Source organism: Pelodiscus sinensis, chromosome 3 (assembly GCF_049634645.1).
Source record: "Pelodiscus sinensis isolate JC-2024 chromosome 3, ASM4963464v1, whole genome shotgun sequence".
Lineage (NCBI taxonomy): Eukaryota > Metazoa > Chordata > Testudines > Trionychidae > Pelodiscus > Pelodiscus sinensis.
In genome coordinates this window covers 76,660,531-76,677,530 of record NC_134713.1, presented here as the reverse complement: position 1 = coordinate 76,677,530, position 17,000 = coordinate 76,660,531, and the positions used below count along the sequence as shown (strand labels likewise).

The 17,000-nt window shown below is 41.6% G+C and overlaps 1 protein-coding gene across 4 annotated transcripts in view; it reads left to right on the top strand.

The window, feature by feature from the left end:
* Window positions 1-17,000, top strand: part of SCML4 (Scm polycomb group protein like 4) — a 128,634-nt gene that overhangs the window by 49,605 nt on the left and 62,029 nt on the right. For all 4 annotated transcript variants that reach the window (XR_012902620.1, XM_014573691.3, XM_075923965.1 and 1 more), the window contains exons 2-3: window positions 855-1,066; window positions 14,617-14,746. Coding sequence is in view for 3 of the 4 variants with exons in the window: in XM_014573691.3 (XP_014429177.1) it covers window positions 855-1,066; window positions 14,617-14,746 (342 nt within the window). In the remaining variant the exon portion in view is untranslated. The remainder of the gene's footprint in view (window positions 1-854; window positions 1,067-14,616; window positions 14,747-17,000) is intronic.

Below are 17,000 nucleotides of genomic sequence, written 5' to 3'. Positions count from 1 at the left end.
ATTGTCATTAACTTGTTAAAAATAAATATACTTTGTGTGGCATTGGGGGCTTTTTGTTTTTCTGCTCCAGGAATAAAAAGTCAAAAACCAAAACCAAAACCAAAAACCCCAATGAATGCAGAAATGTGAATCTTGTTTGTCAGTCGCATACTCCGATGTTATTTTCAACCTTTTGATTAGGCAAAATATTGAACCGCCCCTGAGATATCAAGCCACACAGTTATTCACAAGAACATTGCTCGCTATTGTAAATGATCCTGTTGAAGTAAGTGGATCTACAGTACTACATTACCAGCAAGGTCAGCTGTAAGCATTTAAATCATGAATCCCCAAAATCATGAGATTTTAAAAAAATAGTTTAACAGGGGGTTCTTTTTAATTTCCTGCTGCTTTCCTTGCCCTGCATTTGGGGCATTTTTTCAGACTTTTCTCTGCAACCAGGAGGGCTAAAAATGTATTTCTGACAATGAAAGCTGGGATTCTCACTTTATCATGTGTCTCGGAGAATGGGGCATTTAAGAAAAACACCAAGTATTATGAAAATCGGGGTAAAATCACAAGAGTCAGCAACATTGCATTATTAACCAGTGCAGCTGGGTTTGCAAGAAAGGGATCTGGATTTGTAGCCCAGAAAAACAAATGGCTGGACACACCAATATTTGAAAATTCACTTCAGAGGTACATTTTTAATAGTCAGACAGTGCTCTAGCTCCTTGTTCTTTTTCCAACACGTAGCAAAAATCAGTGAGGCAAAATAGGAGAGTGAGACAATTTCCTTGGCTTTTACATGGTTTGAAAAATTATTTTCTGTTGCAAACAATAAAAAGTGCTTGGTGTTTTTTGTTGATTTGTAGCTCCTCTGCATATGAGTCACTTGGCCTCCCTGCCTCCAAGAGGGGATACTGCTGACATGCAGTCTCCAAGAATACCTGGTAGAAAACGAGGAAGACCCCCACTCCATTCTACTCCAATGAAAATGACCGTTCACAATCTCTATTCAGCACCGTCTGGTTCCTTGCCAGTAGTGAAGATCCCAAAGAAAAGAGGAAGAAAACCTGGGTATAAGGTATGTAGACTCAACCCCACCATGTCCAGGCACCTTTTGCTGTTAATGATTGTGTCTGATGCTTTGAAGTATAGTACAATAGACATAACATTTGAAATGTAAGATAAATGCATCAAAGGCCTTTGTAGTGCAATGCAATATTAGAACAGGAACTAAGTAGCAAACTGATATAAAAAATTGAGGGTAAATTGCAAACCCGTTGAAAATGTTTTCATCTGGAAGTGTTTGAAAATAATTTATTGTTCAAAAATTTTTTGAGACATTTTATCCACATTTTTTGATGTTATGATTTTTTCTGTCTTCATCTATTTATTTTTCTTTTTAATTGAAAAAGTCTGAGAAAAGAGGAAAGAAGGGGAAATTGGGTGAAAAGAGATATTTTCATTAAAATAATTTGAAAGTTTTGATTTTTTTTAAAGCACTGTGTCTTTTTATTTGAAAAATTGTGACCAGCTCTCAGTGTGATGAATTCCAACTAGAGTTCCAGGAGAGTGCACTGAAAAATCTCAGTTAATTTGGAGTTTCCCAGTTCCCAGAGTGAGACTCCTGAAGATGGAGTGTGTCTCTAGCCGCCAGAGAGTATCAGTATAGGCAGGAGCAATGCCAGCTTTCCCATGCTTCAAACCTAACCTGGAGGAACTTCTTCTAAGTAAAGAAAGATAGTTCACTTTTACTCTCCATGGCTTCAGCTTCTCTGCTGAGGCTGCCAGCTGTGCTGGTAGTTAGTGTCATGGGGCCACTTGCCAATTAGCAATTGGACTCAGACCACAAACTTCATTTAATCTAGGTGACGAGAAAAGATTTAAAACATGTCAGTGGCAGTGACCTAGAACATTGTGCCTTAGGGCATGTCTACACTAGTAATGTAAGTTGACCTACATTAGGTCAACTTACAGACATTGCAGTAATTACTGCGGTGATGCATGTCCACTCTGCTCTCCTTGGGTCTGTGGTGAGCATTCACACCAGTTTCATCTACCAGTCTAAAAGGTGCAGTGTGGGGAACTAAGAACCTAGTGTGTGTCTGCACAGCAAGGCTTAACTCGAAACAAGCTATGCAAATTGAGCTATGTGAATTGCGTATCTTATTTCAAAATAGCTTAATTTGAAATAGGGAGCGTCTACACAGCACTTATTTCGAAATATAGCACTCCTCCTCTGATTTCCCTTATTCCTCGTACAATGAGGGTTACAGGAGTCCGAGTAAGAAGTCCTCCAGCTTGACAGTATTGTGGCACTATTTCGAAAAAACTGCCTGCTGTGTACATGCGGACCAAGTTATTTCGGAATAGTATTGCAGTTTAGACATACCCTTAGCCTCTCAGCTTCACTGCCCCTCCATGCTCCATGTTCCCTGCCAGGAGGGCTTCTCACCTTCCTGTTTCGTGCCCGGAGCAACAGGGAAGCTGCCTGGGGCTCCTCACCTCCTGTTCCCACTGGGAGTAGGGACAAAACCTCCCAAGGTTTCTCACCTCCCTGTTCTGCTTCAGGAGCAGAATCCAACCACCTAGGCTTCTTGCCCTGGCTGCCAAGCAGGAGTGGAGTGTAGCCACCCAGCTCTCCAAGACAACCAACAGCCGATGTAAGTAATGCAGTGTCTGCGCAGACAATGCCTCGCCCTAACTACGCCTCTCAGGGTGGAGTTGTTGTGTCTGAATAGTAGGGGCACTTCCATCAGCGGGAACAAGGCAGTAGTAGTGTGTACGCTGAAGTCATTAGGTCAACGTAAGCTGCCTTACGTAAGCCTGTGTAGTGTAGATCAGGCCTTAGTGAGGATTGCCTCATGTTTAGCATTTGTTATGAAGACAGTAAACCAAATTCTGCTCTGATCTGGGGAGGAGGGGGTTTACATGGGCCGACAGTGATTAGCGAATGTAGGTCTTTACCAGTCTGCTGTCAAGGAAGAAGCTGTGTGTTTGTAGCTGGCCACCACGCTGCACAGCGGGAGAGCATGAATAAGGCACTGTGGCAAGGAGAATGTATGCTAAAGAGCAAAAGGAGCTAGTTAGTTAGGCGTTGGCGTTGGCAGAAGATTGCTCTGTTGTTTCCTCAGTGGGGTTTTGAAAGCAGGTAGGTGTATAATGAGTGTTTGGGATTTGTGTTACTTTATGTTAAATGGACAGTTATGAGTTTGCAGCCCGTTTCTGAAAGCTTCAAATTGCCAAAAGTTAGAAAATAAATAAATCACTAAAGATCCTGAACAGAAACTATAAAGATGCCGCCTGAAAACAGAGAGCACCTTTTCCAATCTTCTTTCAAACCAAGCCCACACACCAGTTAATACTTTCCTTGGAAAGGCTTCTTGGGCCATCCTCTTCTGGAATTTTGGCAGAACAAACACATTTACAATAACCCAGTTCACTTCAAGCATCCTTGGCAGGTCTGGCTGCATCTCCAGTTCCCACGTCAGGGCTGCTCAGCCCTCACTTTACATTCTCTTTGTTCAAGCTGGTCTTACTTGCCTTGTATCCAGGTAGGGTAAAGAGCCACATGGCTCTGAGAGTCAGGAGAACCCTCTCACTCCTTTTCAAGCACAGCCAACAAATTCTAACAGGACCAGGTAACATTGACAGCCTGTTACACCTATGCACTGAAGTGCCCATGTCCCATAAGCCTCTAATTTTCCCAGGGCTTCCTGAATAATGTTTTACAACCTCTCATTGCATGTGCTTCTCCTGTTATTTAACACGGAGCCTTCTTAGTCAATCTGGGACCCCACGGAGCCCCATGAACATTCCTGCTCTGAAAAACTTACAGTCTAAGGCACCAAGGGCCTGATCTATACCCCACTGGGAAGGATTCCTGTTGATTTTTGTGGGCACTGAATCAGAGCCCCGTTCAGAAAGGAATAAAATATGTGTTTAACAGTCAGTTCAATGGGACATCTCCTGTGCTTAAAGTTAGGCACATGCTTAACGGCTTTGCTAAATCAGGACCTAAAAGAGAAAAGGGAAAGACCTGGCAGACCCATAACTCTGCTACTGGTTGCCTTCTGTCCTTCTGTCCGATTTAACCAGGACTTGATGTGGGGGTTAGAGGAGGGCACCATGGTGCACTGGCTCCTCCTTGGGTCCTCTTCTAGCCACAGCTGCCCAGCCAGCAGCAATCAGCCATGAGCTCTGCTGCTTGCTGCTCAGACCCACCACTGCGGGAGGCTGCTGTCCAAACACCGGGCCTGACAAAAATCCAAGCATCCTTAATCGGAAACTACCTGTTTCAGTGCTCCCCCTCCTTTTGCTGGCCATTCTTATTCATTCTCCTCCCTCACTCCCATGTTCTACCTTGTTCCTGTGAAACCTTCCTTGTCCTCCCCATCCATCTTGTCCTCCCTTCCCAGGCTTTGCCTTACTAAGTGTTAAGAAGTTTCTCCTTCCTCCCATGCTAAAATTACCACAGCACCTTGCATCATCTCTGGTGTTTCTCTTCCCACCCACTCAGACTCCAGCACCTGGTCTTTCACTGTCCCCTCATGCTATTGATTCAGATTTTTAAGTGGCCACTTAGAGTTCTGGGTGCTGCACATGCACACACACTAAAAACAGATTCCCCAATGCTAGATAACATCTCCCAGGTCCATTACCCAGTTCCCATGAAACATTTTACCAGCTATCTTTAAGATTTCACATTAGGGACATCCTTGTGAATAATGTCAGCAAATGACAAAGCAGCATTAAACATACAACCAGCTCAACAACAGGCTTGGTGTCTGCTATGGAAATACTACAGTAGTCTATACTAACCATCCAAAATACAGTAGCAACATTTATACAAGAAGGAGTGTTTTGGACAATTACTGTAAGATGTTGCAGTTTATTTATTTTAATAAGGCATGACCAGCTTTTTTTCTGATACACTATTTTCTGTTTTATTTAAGAGTTATTATTTATGTGATTGCAGAAGGGTACACAATAAATACCAGTGTGTTATGCCAAAATACTGGAACTTTATGATTGTTTTATTCTAGTTGGGTACTAGTAGCAACATACGCACCCTTGCAATACATTTATACCAAAAATCTCCAAATGCTTTCCAATGCTTGGATAACAATAACACTGAGGTACAGATGGGAAAACTGAGTCACGTGTTGATTAAATTATTTGCCCAAGTGTCACAACAAGTTTGGGTACAAAGTTGGAAGCATAATCCAACTCTCCTGCTGTTACCACTAGACTAGCAGGCTCTCATTTCTTCATACTAGCGTTGCATTTCAGCTAAAATCTGAAAATGTTCTGAAAAATCTAATTCTTCATTCCTGTCCTTCCCCTTCTCAGACTGTAGTTTTACCAAATACAGGACACTTTCAGCAAAGAGAAAGAAGCAGTAAAAGGAACTGAAACAATGGAACTACAAAGTGAGTGGCACTGAAGTTATGAAATATATAATGTAGCCAATCCAACCATTTAAAAATATTGGATCTTCATTGCCTCCAGCCCTAGTTAAGAGAGAATTTTGTCCCTGAGAGATTTCAAATGCGGCTGCAGACAAAAGAAATCAAATAGACTTGTTTCAAAACATCTTTAAGTACTGATTCTCCAAGGCATTGAGCACTCTATTTATTATAGGTATTTGTCTGCCTTCCATCACTTTGGTAAATGCACACTGCACACTGTCTTTAATCTATTTCTGCTCACAACGCTTCTGTAAAATAGGGAAATGCCTATGTGCCCATTTCACAGACGGGAAGTAAAGTGATCAGAGAGTCTGAGTGACTTGCCTATGATCACATAGCCTCTGGAGGAGCAGGGAATTGCCCCCCGGTTTCCCAAGTTCTGGACTAGCACCTTAACATTTCTTTATTTCTCCTTCCAATCTCCATTCACCCAAGTGGGAGCTGAGGAGTCTCATTACATTGTCCATGTCCTTGGCATCACTGTTCAGGCAGTGACACCTTCAGGGACAGATCTTTAGGTGGTATAAATTATCACGGGACCATTGATCTGCTCCTCCATTCTGACCGAGCATCAAGAAGAGGTTTACATAATTAGCGGAGGATGGTCTGGCAAAAATATTCCCTCTCCTGGGTCTTAATGGCTCCACATTTGCTGGCAGCTTTAGGAGAAGAAAGAAAAGCAATGAATTGGAGATCATTCATTATTTATGGGGTCTGCTTTAACGCATTCATTTCTGGCCTCCAGTGTGTGTGCCTGGCATCTTGAGGGACTATGTTATTTTTTGATGCGGGAAAGACAGAAATAAGACATCTTTTTCTAGCTGTTGGCTAACGTTTCTGAGGTTGACTTTCACGGTTACATTCAACATAGTTGGCCTTGTGCTATTTATTTGCTTTATAGGATTTGCACACCAAAGCAACATTTCTGTTAGGAGTCTGTGTATGCATTGTTTAAGTATATGGTGCTCTCTACTAACATGCACAAATCTTGATAAAAACACATTCTGAGCGCCAGTCCAAGATTACATCTATTGATGCGTAGCTCTCGCTTGATTTAATTAGCTCACAAATTGTATGACTTTCTGATGCCATGAGATTTCGATGCATTTTTAAAAGTGACTCCATGCTGAAATGGCAGACAACCAACTTTTATATAGCAACCAGTGCGCTGCATTATTACAGAACAGATGGACAAATGCTTTCTAAATTTTAGCAAACTATGAATTTACAGCCAGGATTTAAATTTATTTTTTTCTGAGATTTGAACAACAAAGACACTTTATTATCACAATATAGAACCTAATGACCCAAGGACTTTTTTTACATAGACAGCTATTTGTTTTTAGTGTCAACATGTTTCTAGAGTCTCATGTCAACATGCTCCATCAGCACATGAATTTTTCTCCTGACACACTGAATGCATCCCTCTTTGTTCTAAGACTTCATTAGAGGTTTTCCTCCTGTTCTAAACTCTTTTTCTGTCTCATTGAACTAGCTGTTGCCATAAATTCTCAAGTAATTTACAGGGTTAAATAGGTTCTGTTTCTCTCACATCTTTTGCTCTTGACATATTGTCCTTTCACTTAGCAAGGGAACAAGTCCCCTAGTGGGTGGGTATAGACTGGCTGTACTGCTGCCCTAACCTCTGTATAAACATATCAAAAAGGAAATGTACATTATAGCTGCAACACAAATCATGACAAATGATAGAATGAAGTGTTAATGTTGACACTTGACCCTTAGCTCTTTTCAGATCCATCAGGGCTGAGAGAATGATTTTTTTTTCGAGGGTCGGGTGGGGGTGAGGGATGTCAAGGACATAACCAAAACAAATCCATTAAACATTTTTGTTCAATTTAAACCGTAACTGAATTTTTCCTGATTTTCTTGCTGAAATGGGGAAAATAATAATTTCAGGGTAAATGAAATATTTTGTTTGACTTGAAATAAATGCTTTTCAGGTTTTTGTTTCCTGTCACTTTGGGGATATTTGTCATCTCTTTTTGTTTACTTGTTTGTTTTAAAGCAGGACTACTCAACACACAACCCGTGGGCCACGTGCAACCCGCAGCCCATTTGTTTGTGGCCCACGGTGCGGTTTGGATTTACGTGGGGCTTAACATGCAATCTGCAGGTGGGATCCTTTGAATATGGCCTCCACTGGGAACACGCTCCACAACGGCGAGTCAATACAATGGTCTTCTGTTGAGATGCGTTTTAGTAGTTAAATTCCTGGACTGTCATTGCTCATTAAAAGTGCTGTCATCTAGATGGAATTCGGGTAAATACTGTATTTTATTAATACCAGCAGAACTGACTTAAATAGGGCCTGCCTTAATCTTTGTATTCATGCCCGTCAGTGTAAAATAAGATATTTGCATGCATATGCAAACACACTTAAATTGTGGCCCTCGGCATGTGCTGTGAATATCATTGTGGCTCCTGGGCTTCCAAAGTTGAGTAGCCCTGTTTTAAAGGAATTAGTTACATTTCAAAATGAAACATTTTAAAACAAAAAGTCAAAGTTTTGTTTCAAAATGGCTGAAAAACTCTTTTGACTTTTAATTTTCCCCCCTTTACCAAATTATTCACCTGATTCAGTCCCAAATTCACAAATAGTTTTGGTGTCTGAAAAAAACAATCCAGACATGTTTCATTTAATTTACTATTTGCTGAGAAAAGTGCTCCCAACTCTAGTTTTCATTACCTTCAGATCCAAGATCGCTTGCAATATCTCTAGTGTGTGTAACAAGCATAGGCCCTGATCCCATGGTGAGATTTGAATAGAGCCTTGAACCTACTTAATCAGTTAATCCCATTGACTTCAGAAAGCCTCCATGTGGGAACAGGGGACCACCTTGTGGAACCAGTTGCAGGATTACAGCCTTAGAGACAGTTCTGCAATCTTCCGTGATGCTGATTAGTGCGGGTGAGCTCACTGAAACCAACGTGAGTGTAAGTACTACTTAACATGAAGCAGAAATAGGCTCTTACTATTACATAGTAGGGGGTATTAATTTGCTTCCCTCATTCTTCAAAGAGTAGGTATTCCTAGAGGAAAAACATGTCACAGAAGTGTTCAAAGTGAATGCCAGAAGTGTAGCGAGGATTGTCCCTTGGTCGGGACTCTGGACTAAGACTCCAAAGACCAAGGTTTAATTCTCCACTATGCCCCAGCTTTTCTGAGTGTATTTGGGCAAGTCACTTTCAAAAGGTACTAAAGTGACTCAGCTGCCTAATGTACTATTGTTAAAAGCCACTTAAGAGCTGAAGTCTCTCTGCAAAGCAATGGAACATAGGATATGTCTACTCTGCCATTAACAAGCTGTGACTGGCTCAGGCCAGCTGCTCCAGCTGCAAGGCTGTTCAACTGCAGTGTAGACATTTGGGCTCAGGCTAGAGGTCCTGGCTCTAGGACTCGATGAGGTGGATGGGTCCCAGAGATCAGATGCAGCTGCAGTCCAAAGATCTATACCACAATTAAACAGTCTCAGCCTGAGTCTGAATCAGCTGGCAGAGGTCAACCACAGGCATCTAATTGCAGTGTAGACACACCCTATGGCTTCTAGTTGTCTAGATCATTTTTGACAATGGGATTTAGGCACTAAGTCATTTTGACATTTTTTAAAATGTTACCATTAGTCTCTCTGTGCCTCAGTTTCCCACATGTAAAATAGGGATAATTGTACTTCCCTTCTTCAGAGGGAAGTAGCAAGGATAATGTGTTAAAGATGTCAGAGGGGTATTCTTGTAGTCTGTAACTTTAAAAAAAAGAGTAGTCCTGTGGCATCTTATTGCGAGGTTTCCCCTTTTTCTCCACTCACATGTGAGGAAATGGGTTTTGCCCATGAAAGCTCGTGGTATATATATAATCATGTAAAATACTCACTGAAATCAATGACACTTATGTGTGAATAAGAAATATAAGATCAGGGCATGGATCTAATTTACATGTTGTATCATCCATTGGATTGATTTAATTACCGAACATTCTTCCAAAAAAACCCCAACCCCCATCCCAGAATAATTTGCTCTGACATTTCCTCTGCCACATTATCATAATGGTTGGGGCATGGTTAGATATATTCCCACAAATCATTCATGAGCCTTCATTTTGACTCTGCATAAAACCTTTGTATGATTTACAGTGAGAATTTTTCATGTAGTCTACACACTATTTCAACACCTTTGACTGTCTGGCTCTCTCTAGTTTTCATTTTTCTTCCATATCTGTTCTATTTTCTTCACAAGCTCACAGTCAGTCACAGCTCTGGTAAGCTTTACAATAAAAGAGAATCACCCCAAGAAAAAAAGGGTTTTGGCATTAACTATTCACAGACTCATGGACAGCAATAGTTCAGACTGGAATAGTCTGCCTCTAAAGGCATTTAAGCATCAGCAGCACTCTTACTATTTCATCTCCTGGCATTACTGTTATGACCTCAGGCCTTGCCTATGCTACCGTTCGCCATCAAGTTAAGTTACCCAACTTCAGCTACGTGAATAACATAGCTGAGGTCGACATACTTAGATGTGCTTACTGCAATATCTTCACCATGGTAAGTCGACAGCTGTTGCTCTCCTGTCGATGCTGCTTATTCTTCTAGTTATGGTGGAGTACTGGAGTTGATGGGAGAGCACTTGGTGGTTGATTTATCCTGTCTATATTAGATGCAATAAATCGACCCACACTGGCTCACTTGCTACCCATTGATCTAGCAGGTAGTGAAAACGTGCCATTAGATTCCCCCATTCCAACCATCTAGAAGTGGCATTTATTTCTACGTGGATGCTTTACTGCAAATTCAGTTTTCATTAGATTTGCAGAAAACTGTTCGCTGAAACACTAGTGAGCTCACAGCAGTCTAGCACCCTGTTTAGATGCTCTTGAGCACAACCCTGAATGCACCAATGAGGACGAAGATGTAGAAGAAAACCAAGAAGTTTGAGAATGCTCCACGAAAGATGCATAAGCTGACACAGCTGCACTGCTCACCTCATGAAGGGCTCCTTGTGAAAGTGACTCGGGAGGCTTGAGTTCTTGGGGACTCGGGACTAGTGTGTGAGAGTTAAGTTTAAAGCCAGCCCGCTGTAAGTCATTAAGAGGGACTAAGATCCAAACCACAAAGTAGCACTTTTAGATGCCCCTTCTCCAAAAGAAAAAACAAACAAGCAAACCAAATTGGATTGAGAAAAGGAGCACAGAATTCTAGCATAAGGGATGCTAAGATTCAGAACCACAGCTAAACTAACAATTTCACTTTCTGACTTACCACATGGGGGCTATGTCTACATTGCAGGCTTCCTGCGCAAGAACTTTTTGAGGAAGAAATCTTCCGCAAAAAGTTCTTGTGCAAGAGCGTGTCCACACTGCCATGTGCTTTTGCACAAGAGAGAGTCCACACTCCCATGGACGCTCTTGTGCAAGAAAGATCTGATGGCTATTCACAGAATTGCCATCATAGCACCTGAGCTTTTTCCCATAGGGATTTCTTGCTCAAGAAACCCCTGTTGTCCGTCCACACTTGCCTTTTTGCGCACAAGCTCTTGCGCAAAAAGGCTTATTCCTTGTAGAAAAAGGAATAACACTCGCACAAAAAGCCCTGACTTCTGATGATCTACTGTACTTTTTCTTGTGCAAAAATTCATTTGTAGTGTGGATGCTCTGGAGTTTTTGTGCAAAAACTACCATTTTTGTGCAAAAACTCTGCAGTGTAGACATAGCCTTTGCAAAGCGAAACCTGCTCCAGCTTAAGACTTTCCAACACTTATTCCCCTCCGACTGCACCGGCCACCACTGATTTTCATTGTTTCAAAATCACCCGTGGCTCTGAGAAGACTTTATCAATTCTAATTTGAGCATTCAAAAGTTCTCTAAATGTTGAACTAAGTATAATGCTGGAGAATGGACCAGAATGAATCTGCCTAACTCCTGCAGGCCTGACCTATGTGTTGATTTAACATCAGAAGCTGCCATGTTTTATAACCTGCTATCACAGCAAATTTAAAAGTGACAAAGGAAATGCTTTTTGGAACAGTTAGCCTGTAGAGCTTCTTGCCATAAAGTCTCATTAGGAGCAAGAGCTTAGCTCAATTCGGAAACGGATCAAACAACTAGGCCCTGATTCAGCAAAGCACTTAACCAATTCTTAATTTTTAGCATGTTTAAACTCTCTTGTCTCCATTGACCTGAAGCACCATTGTTCATTTTACTTGTTTATAAAACACTGGGTACCCCTCTAGTACTATATATGGATCATTATTTATCGTAATGAATAATGACACAACTAACATCACAGTAGCCTATTTAATCAATGAGCTAGCCGAGCCACTGTCCAAAATGAAATACGACATTTCAAGCTCACACTTTTGCATTCTGCTGCTCCCATGAACCTGGCAAAAAAAAAAAAAGAGGAAACAATAGCAACTCTGAAATCATCTCATAAATATTTCAGCTCCTGTGAATGGGCTAGTCAGTCCTATGGTTTTGATTTTGCACCAAGAACCACGAGGAATATCAAATGCAGGGGCTTTTGCTGTGTGCCTCCACAATAGGACTGAATGAAAAATAATTGCAATAGTATTATTATTCTGTAGTGTGACAAATCAGCTTGCTTCTTTCCAGCTAGTAAGGAAATGAAGCCCCTGCCTTACAGAGCTCACAGGCTCCTGAGACAAAGGAGGGGTGGAGTATAAGAAAGAATACCCTAACTGTCTGGTGAAGTGTAGATTTGATGTTATTATATATCTATTGTATTGAGCACTCTGGAAAACACTTCCTGGAGGGCAGGACTAGGTTTTATAAACCTCATGGAGAAGTGTTTTTTAAGGAGCAGTGATTGGCTGTGTGGCAGGATGGGTTAGGTAGATAGGTCCAATAGAAAATGCACCAGCTGCAACAAAAAGTTGGGTTTTAGTCTTATTTAGTTAATTATTTATTAAGAGTATAAAAGTGTCACTTTCTAACGGAGGTGGGTAAATCACTTTGCTAGGATTCAGCAAGTCAGGGTTCTATTCCCAGCTTTGTCACTTTCCTGCTGAATCACCCTGATGAGTTGCTCCCCTTTTTGCACCTCAGTTTCCTCAGCCATAAAACAGCTGTACGACTGGCCATACTGAACTGAGTGACAGTCCCTCTAGCACAGTAAGTTGCTTTCCGGCAGTGACCAATGCCAGAGGGAATGCACAGAACAGGGCAATTTTCAAGTGGTCAATCCTAGCTTTTAGCAATCAGAGGGACACCCAGAGCAGGGGATTACATCCCAGTCCATCTTGGCCTTTCCTCCATAAACTTATCTAATTATTTTTGAACTGCGTTATACTTTTGGCTTTCACAACATCTCCTGGAAATGAGTTCCACAGGTTGACTGTATGTCGTGTGAGGGAGGATTGAGAATGATATCACCCCCCTTTTGTAAAGTGGTTTGAGACCTACCAATGAAAAGCGCTAGATGGTGGCATTATTACACAACTGAGTTCAAGAGATGCTGACCCCTTTTCCTGAAGCAGTAATTGGAAGCAGTCTGTTTTTGGGCCATGATCCAAAGTCCATGAAATACAGTGGAAACACTCTCATTAACTTCAGTGGATTTTGGATCAGACCATTATGGTTTTACCACTATAATGAAACAACATGGTTGCTGATTTAGGCATATGCACCGATTAGCAAACACCCATCTGACCTATAAACTGTTGGGCAAGAGGAATCTTTGTCAAAGAGTGTCTGTCTCTCCACAAGATCTTGGTCACAATTTGGGGTTGCAGCAAATAGTACTGACTTCCTTAGAACCTTTGCAGACCTTCCCTCATTTCAGTGAAGGCTGGTGGGCAGCAATGCAGCTCATCGTGAATACAGATGTGAAAGTTGTTTAATTGCCTCCAAACCACTGTTCTGTAGCATTCTGTAGTTTGTCCTTAAAAAAATCAGTTGTAAGAAGAACATCTTGGAACCAGCTGATGCAGAATGTGGAATTCACCCTTTTGTGAGCTGGAGAGTAGCTAATATTCTGTCATGCACTCTTAAAGCTCATCAATGACAGCAAAAGAGAAAATGAGGGTGATGCTTTCAGGACCCATATGTGTTTATTCCAGTTTTTTTTAATTATGAGGAAGCCAACCATCATTTGAGTGGATGGACATTGCCAGATATTATCAAGGCACTCACATTGTACTATTTATTATATGGTAAGTACTCATGATGCTTTTGGAGATGTCTATGCAGCAAATTACTACTTTCCTCTAGCTGGACTTCAGAGCCCACTCTCCAGTCCAAGCCTGACCACCTACATGATATATTTATCCCTGTAGCATGGGACTTGTGAGCCCAAGTCTGTTGACCTGTGCTCTGAGACTCAATGTTCTTGTTTAGTATCAGAGGGGTAGCCGTGTTAGTCTGAATCTGCAAAAGCGACAAGGAGTCCTGTGGCACCTTATAGACTAACTGAAGTGTAGGAGCATAAGCTTTCGTGGGCAAAGACCCACCCTGCATCTGACGAAGTGGGTCTTTGCCCACGAAAGCTTATGCTCCTACACTTCAGTTAGTCTGTAAGGTGCCACAGGACTCCTCGTCGCAATGTTCTTGTTTGGCTGTGTAGATGAATGTCTCTAAATCATACCACAAGGTAAAAGGATTACTACGTGTAACTATGACGCAATTGACATTTATTAGGTAGTAACAACATGACATTAACCAGTAAAACACGTTAAGAACCAAATCCCATTTTCATTATCCCCACTTGAGTCAGTGGGTTTGCACCAGATTTACACATGCGTAACAGAGAGCAAAATTCCCTAAATTATGATGTGGGTAAAGAACCCAATTTCCTGTTGCTTTGAGACTTGTCAACTTATTTAAACCTGAGTAAAGTGTGTGCCATTCTGATTTGTTAGTGTTTTACACTCACTTTGCTCAAGCATAAATAAGTACTCAGTGGGGGTATACTATTGTATCCTGATGCTTAAAGTGTTATTGCACATTGCAAATCAATGTCAGTGTCTTTCAGTTCATTATCTTTCAAAGAGCAAAAGGACTCTGTTGGCTGGAAGTAAAACGATGCGAGGGCAAATTGCTAAGTGGGAGTTAAGTGGAAGTGAAATGTGTGAGATAAAAATACATTGCGCTGTATATATTTTCATTACCCAAATTGGTTATGTCTTACAGCTCAAGTCTCGTGTTCTGATGACTCCTTTAGCAATCTCTCCTCCAAGAAGCACACCAGAACCTGATATTAGTTCAATCCCTCAGGATGCAGCTACAATACCCAATTCAGCTGCCCCACAAGCTCTCACTGGTATGTTGACTCAAATGCCACATTGCAAAGCAGTGGGCAGGTACAGTAGTTTGATAGCTGGGTGCTTGTGCTTTCTTAAACAGACTTAATTCATAAAAAATACAGACAGAAGGATTTAATATGTTTGCCAACTAAACTGGTTGCTAAACACATGGACTAAAGATGGAGCCTTCTAATCTGTAATTTTTTAGAAGACTGTAGTGCATTTTGACTGAATAATGTGAAGGTAGGCTAGGAGAATCAGTGGGCCTGATTCTCCTTTGTTCTGCACCTTGGATGGTCACTTACTTCTGTGCAAAGTTCACGTAAAACAATAACCTTGTGATGTTGTAGCATTTGATATGTACTTTGTACAGGTGGGAATACCTGTACAAGGTACAGAAAAGTGGACACTTGGGCCCATGTATAGAAGTCCTGCCTCTATGTTTTTAAAACAGGTTTGGAACAGATCTCAAATCTGTCCCCCCAGGAATAAATATATCCATAGCGGACTCATGGTGGCACTTGGAAGGTACACTGCCCCCTGTGCCCCTGGCAACATTTTAATTGCTAAACAGGAGTCCTCTTTATGCCTCCTCTCTGTTCCTCTGAGTGGCCCTCCCTGCTCTCCCTCCCACCTCTTGCAGGCACCAGTCACCTATGATTATAATAAACCTCTCCCATGCACTTATATTTCTAATATCAGAATTGCTCTGGCACTGATGAAGCCTTAACTGGAATCAGTGGTGTAGTACAAATCTAAGGCACCTGTTAATTTAATTTTGGGAAAAGAAGAAACTTATATTTATTGGAGAGAGAAGAATATGATCTAATGTCTCTGAGTCAGATCCTGAATGATGTAAGTCAATACTAGTTCATTAAAGTCACTTCTGCTTACTCATACCAGCTGAGGGTTGGCCCTTTTTAGCTGACGAGCTTTAACGATTTATGGAAAACATGGGCCTGATTCTTTTCTCACTGACGTTGGAGTACATTAGGAATTACCATTAAGTTAGTGAAGTGAAACTCATGTAAGTGAGAGACAAATCAAGTCATAATTTGGGGGAGGATGGATTTATTCTGAGACTTACATATAGAGACAGGATTGATAATGCTAGAAATAAATAAACTCCAAACCCCTTCTTAGCTCAAGCATGGAAAGAAAAAATATCTCCCTTCTGCTTTGGTAGCAGTCTAATAACAATATAATATTTTGCATTTATTTAGTTCCTCACATTCTGGGTCACAGAGTGCTTTACATATATTAAATAACAGAACTTCACAATACCCTGTGAGATAAATATTGTTTTCCCTAATTTACAGAGAGCTAAGGTCAGGCACAATAGAGAAGTGACTTCTTCAAGTCTGTGGCATTGCTGGGAACAGAATTCAATGAAATTTGAACTCCTAAATCATCTAGGTACTTCCCCTTCAGTCTCCTGAATGTCAGAAATCTAAGTGTCATCTGGGAACCCCTCCTGCCACCAAATCCTTCTTACTCAATCTTATAACCAAGAATAGGGTGCTACAAATAATCAAATCCAGTTTTAGGCAAATGAAGCAGATCCCAGAGCCAAATTCAGAAATACAAACACAGATCAAAATTGAGACTTGATATTCTATTTTATCAGAGGTCCCCAAGCCATGGGGTGGAGGAATGTTTGAGGGGAAGGGTGCAGTGGGGCCCTATCCTTATGGGGGATAGGAAGGGAGTGCTAACCAGCCCTGCCGCATTCCCAGCTCTATACTGGCCCATCCCCTCACCCCAGCTGCAGCCCTGACTCCTGACCCCTGACCTTGCTCCCAGCCTCAGCTCCCAAACATGGCTTGGCCACAGCTCCATACCTGACCTTAGCCCCACTTCCAGCCCTGGTCCTGCCTCCAGCTTGGCCCCCCTTGTCCTTGTCTGCAACATCCCCTCCCCCTCCAGGAGTCAGCTTCCAGGAGCTGTCAGCCCCATCTCAAGAGGGGTCATAGACAGTTTAAGAGGAGGCACCACTCTTAAAAGTTTGGGGACCACTGTATTACATCTTACGTTGTACTTGATTAGGAAATCTATACTCTAAGAGCTTTCCACAGTTCACAGACACTGTTTATATTTTTAACTACATTGCATCTTTCGGTGTACAGCACTTTGAAGATATAAGGCACAATGTCATGTTAAGCATTATTGCTATTATATTCATATTTGCCCAGGATTTATTGCTGGAGTCCTTCCCGTTAGAGTGCAGTCTGGCATTAGCACTAGATTTTCATCAGGGTGATGCAAACTGTA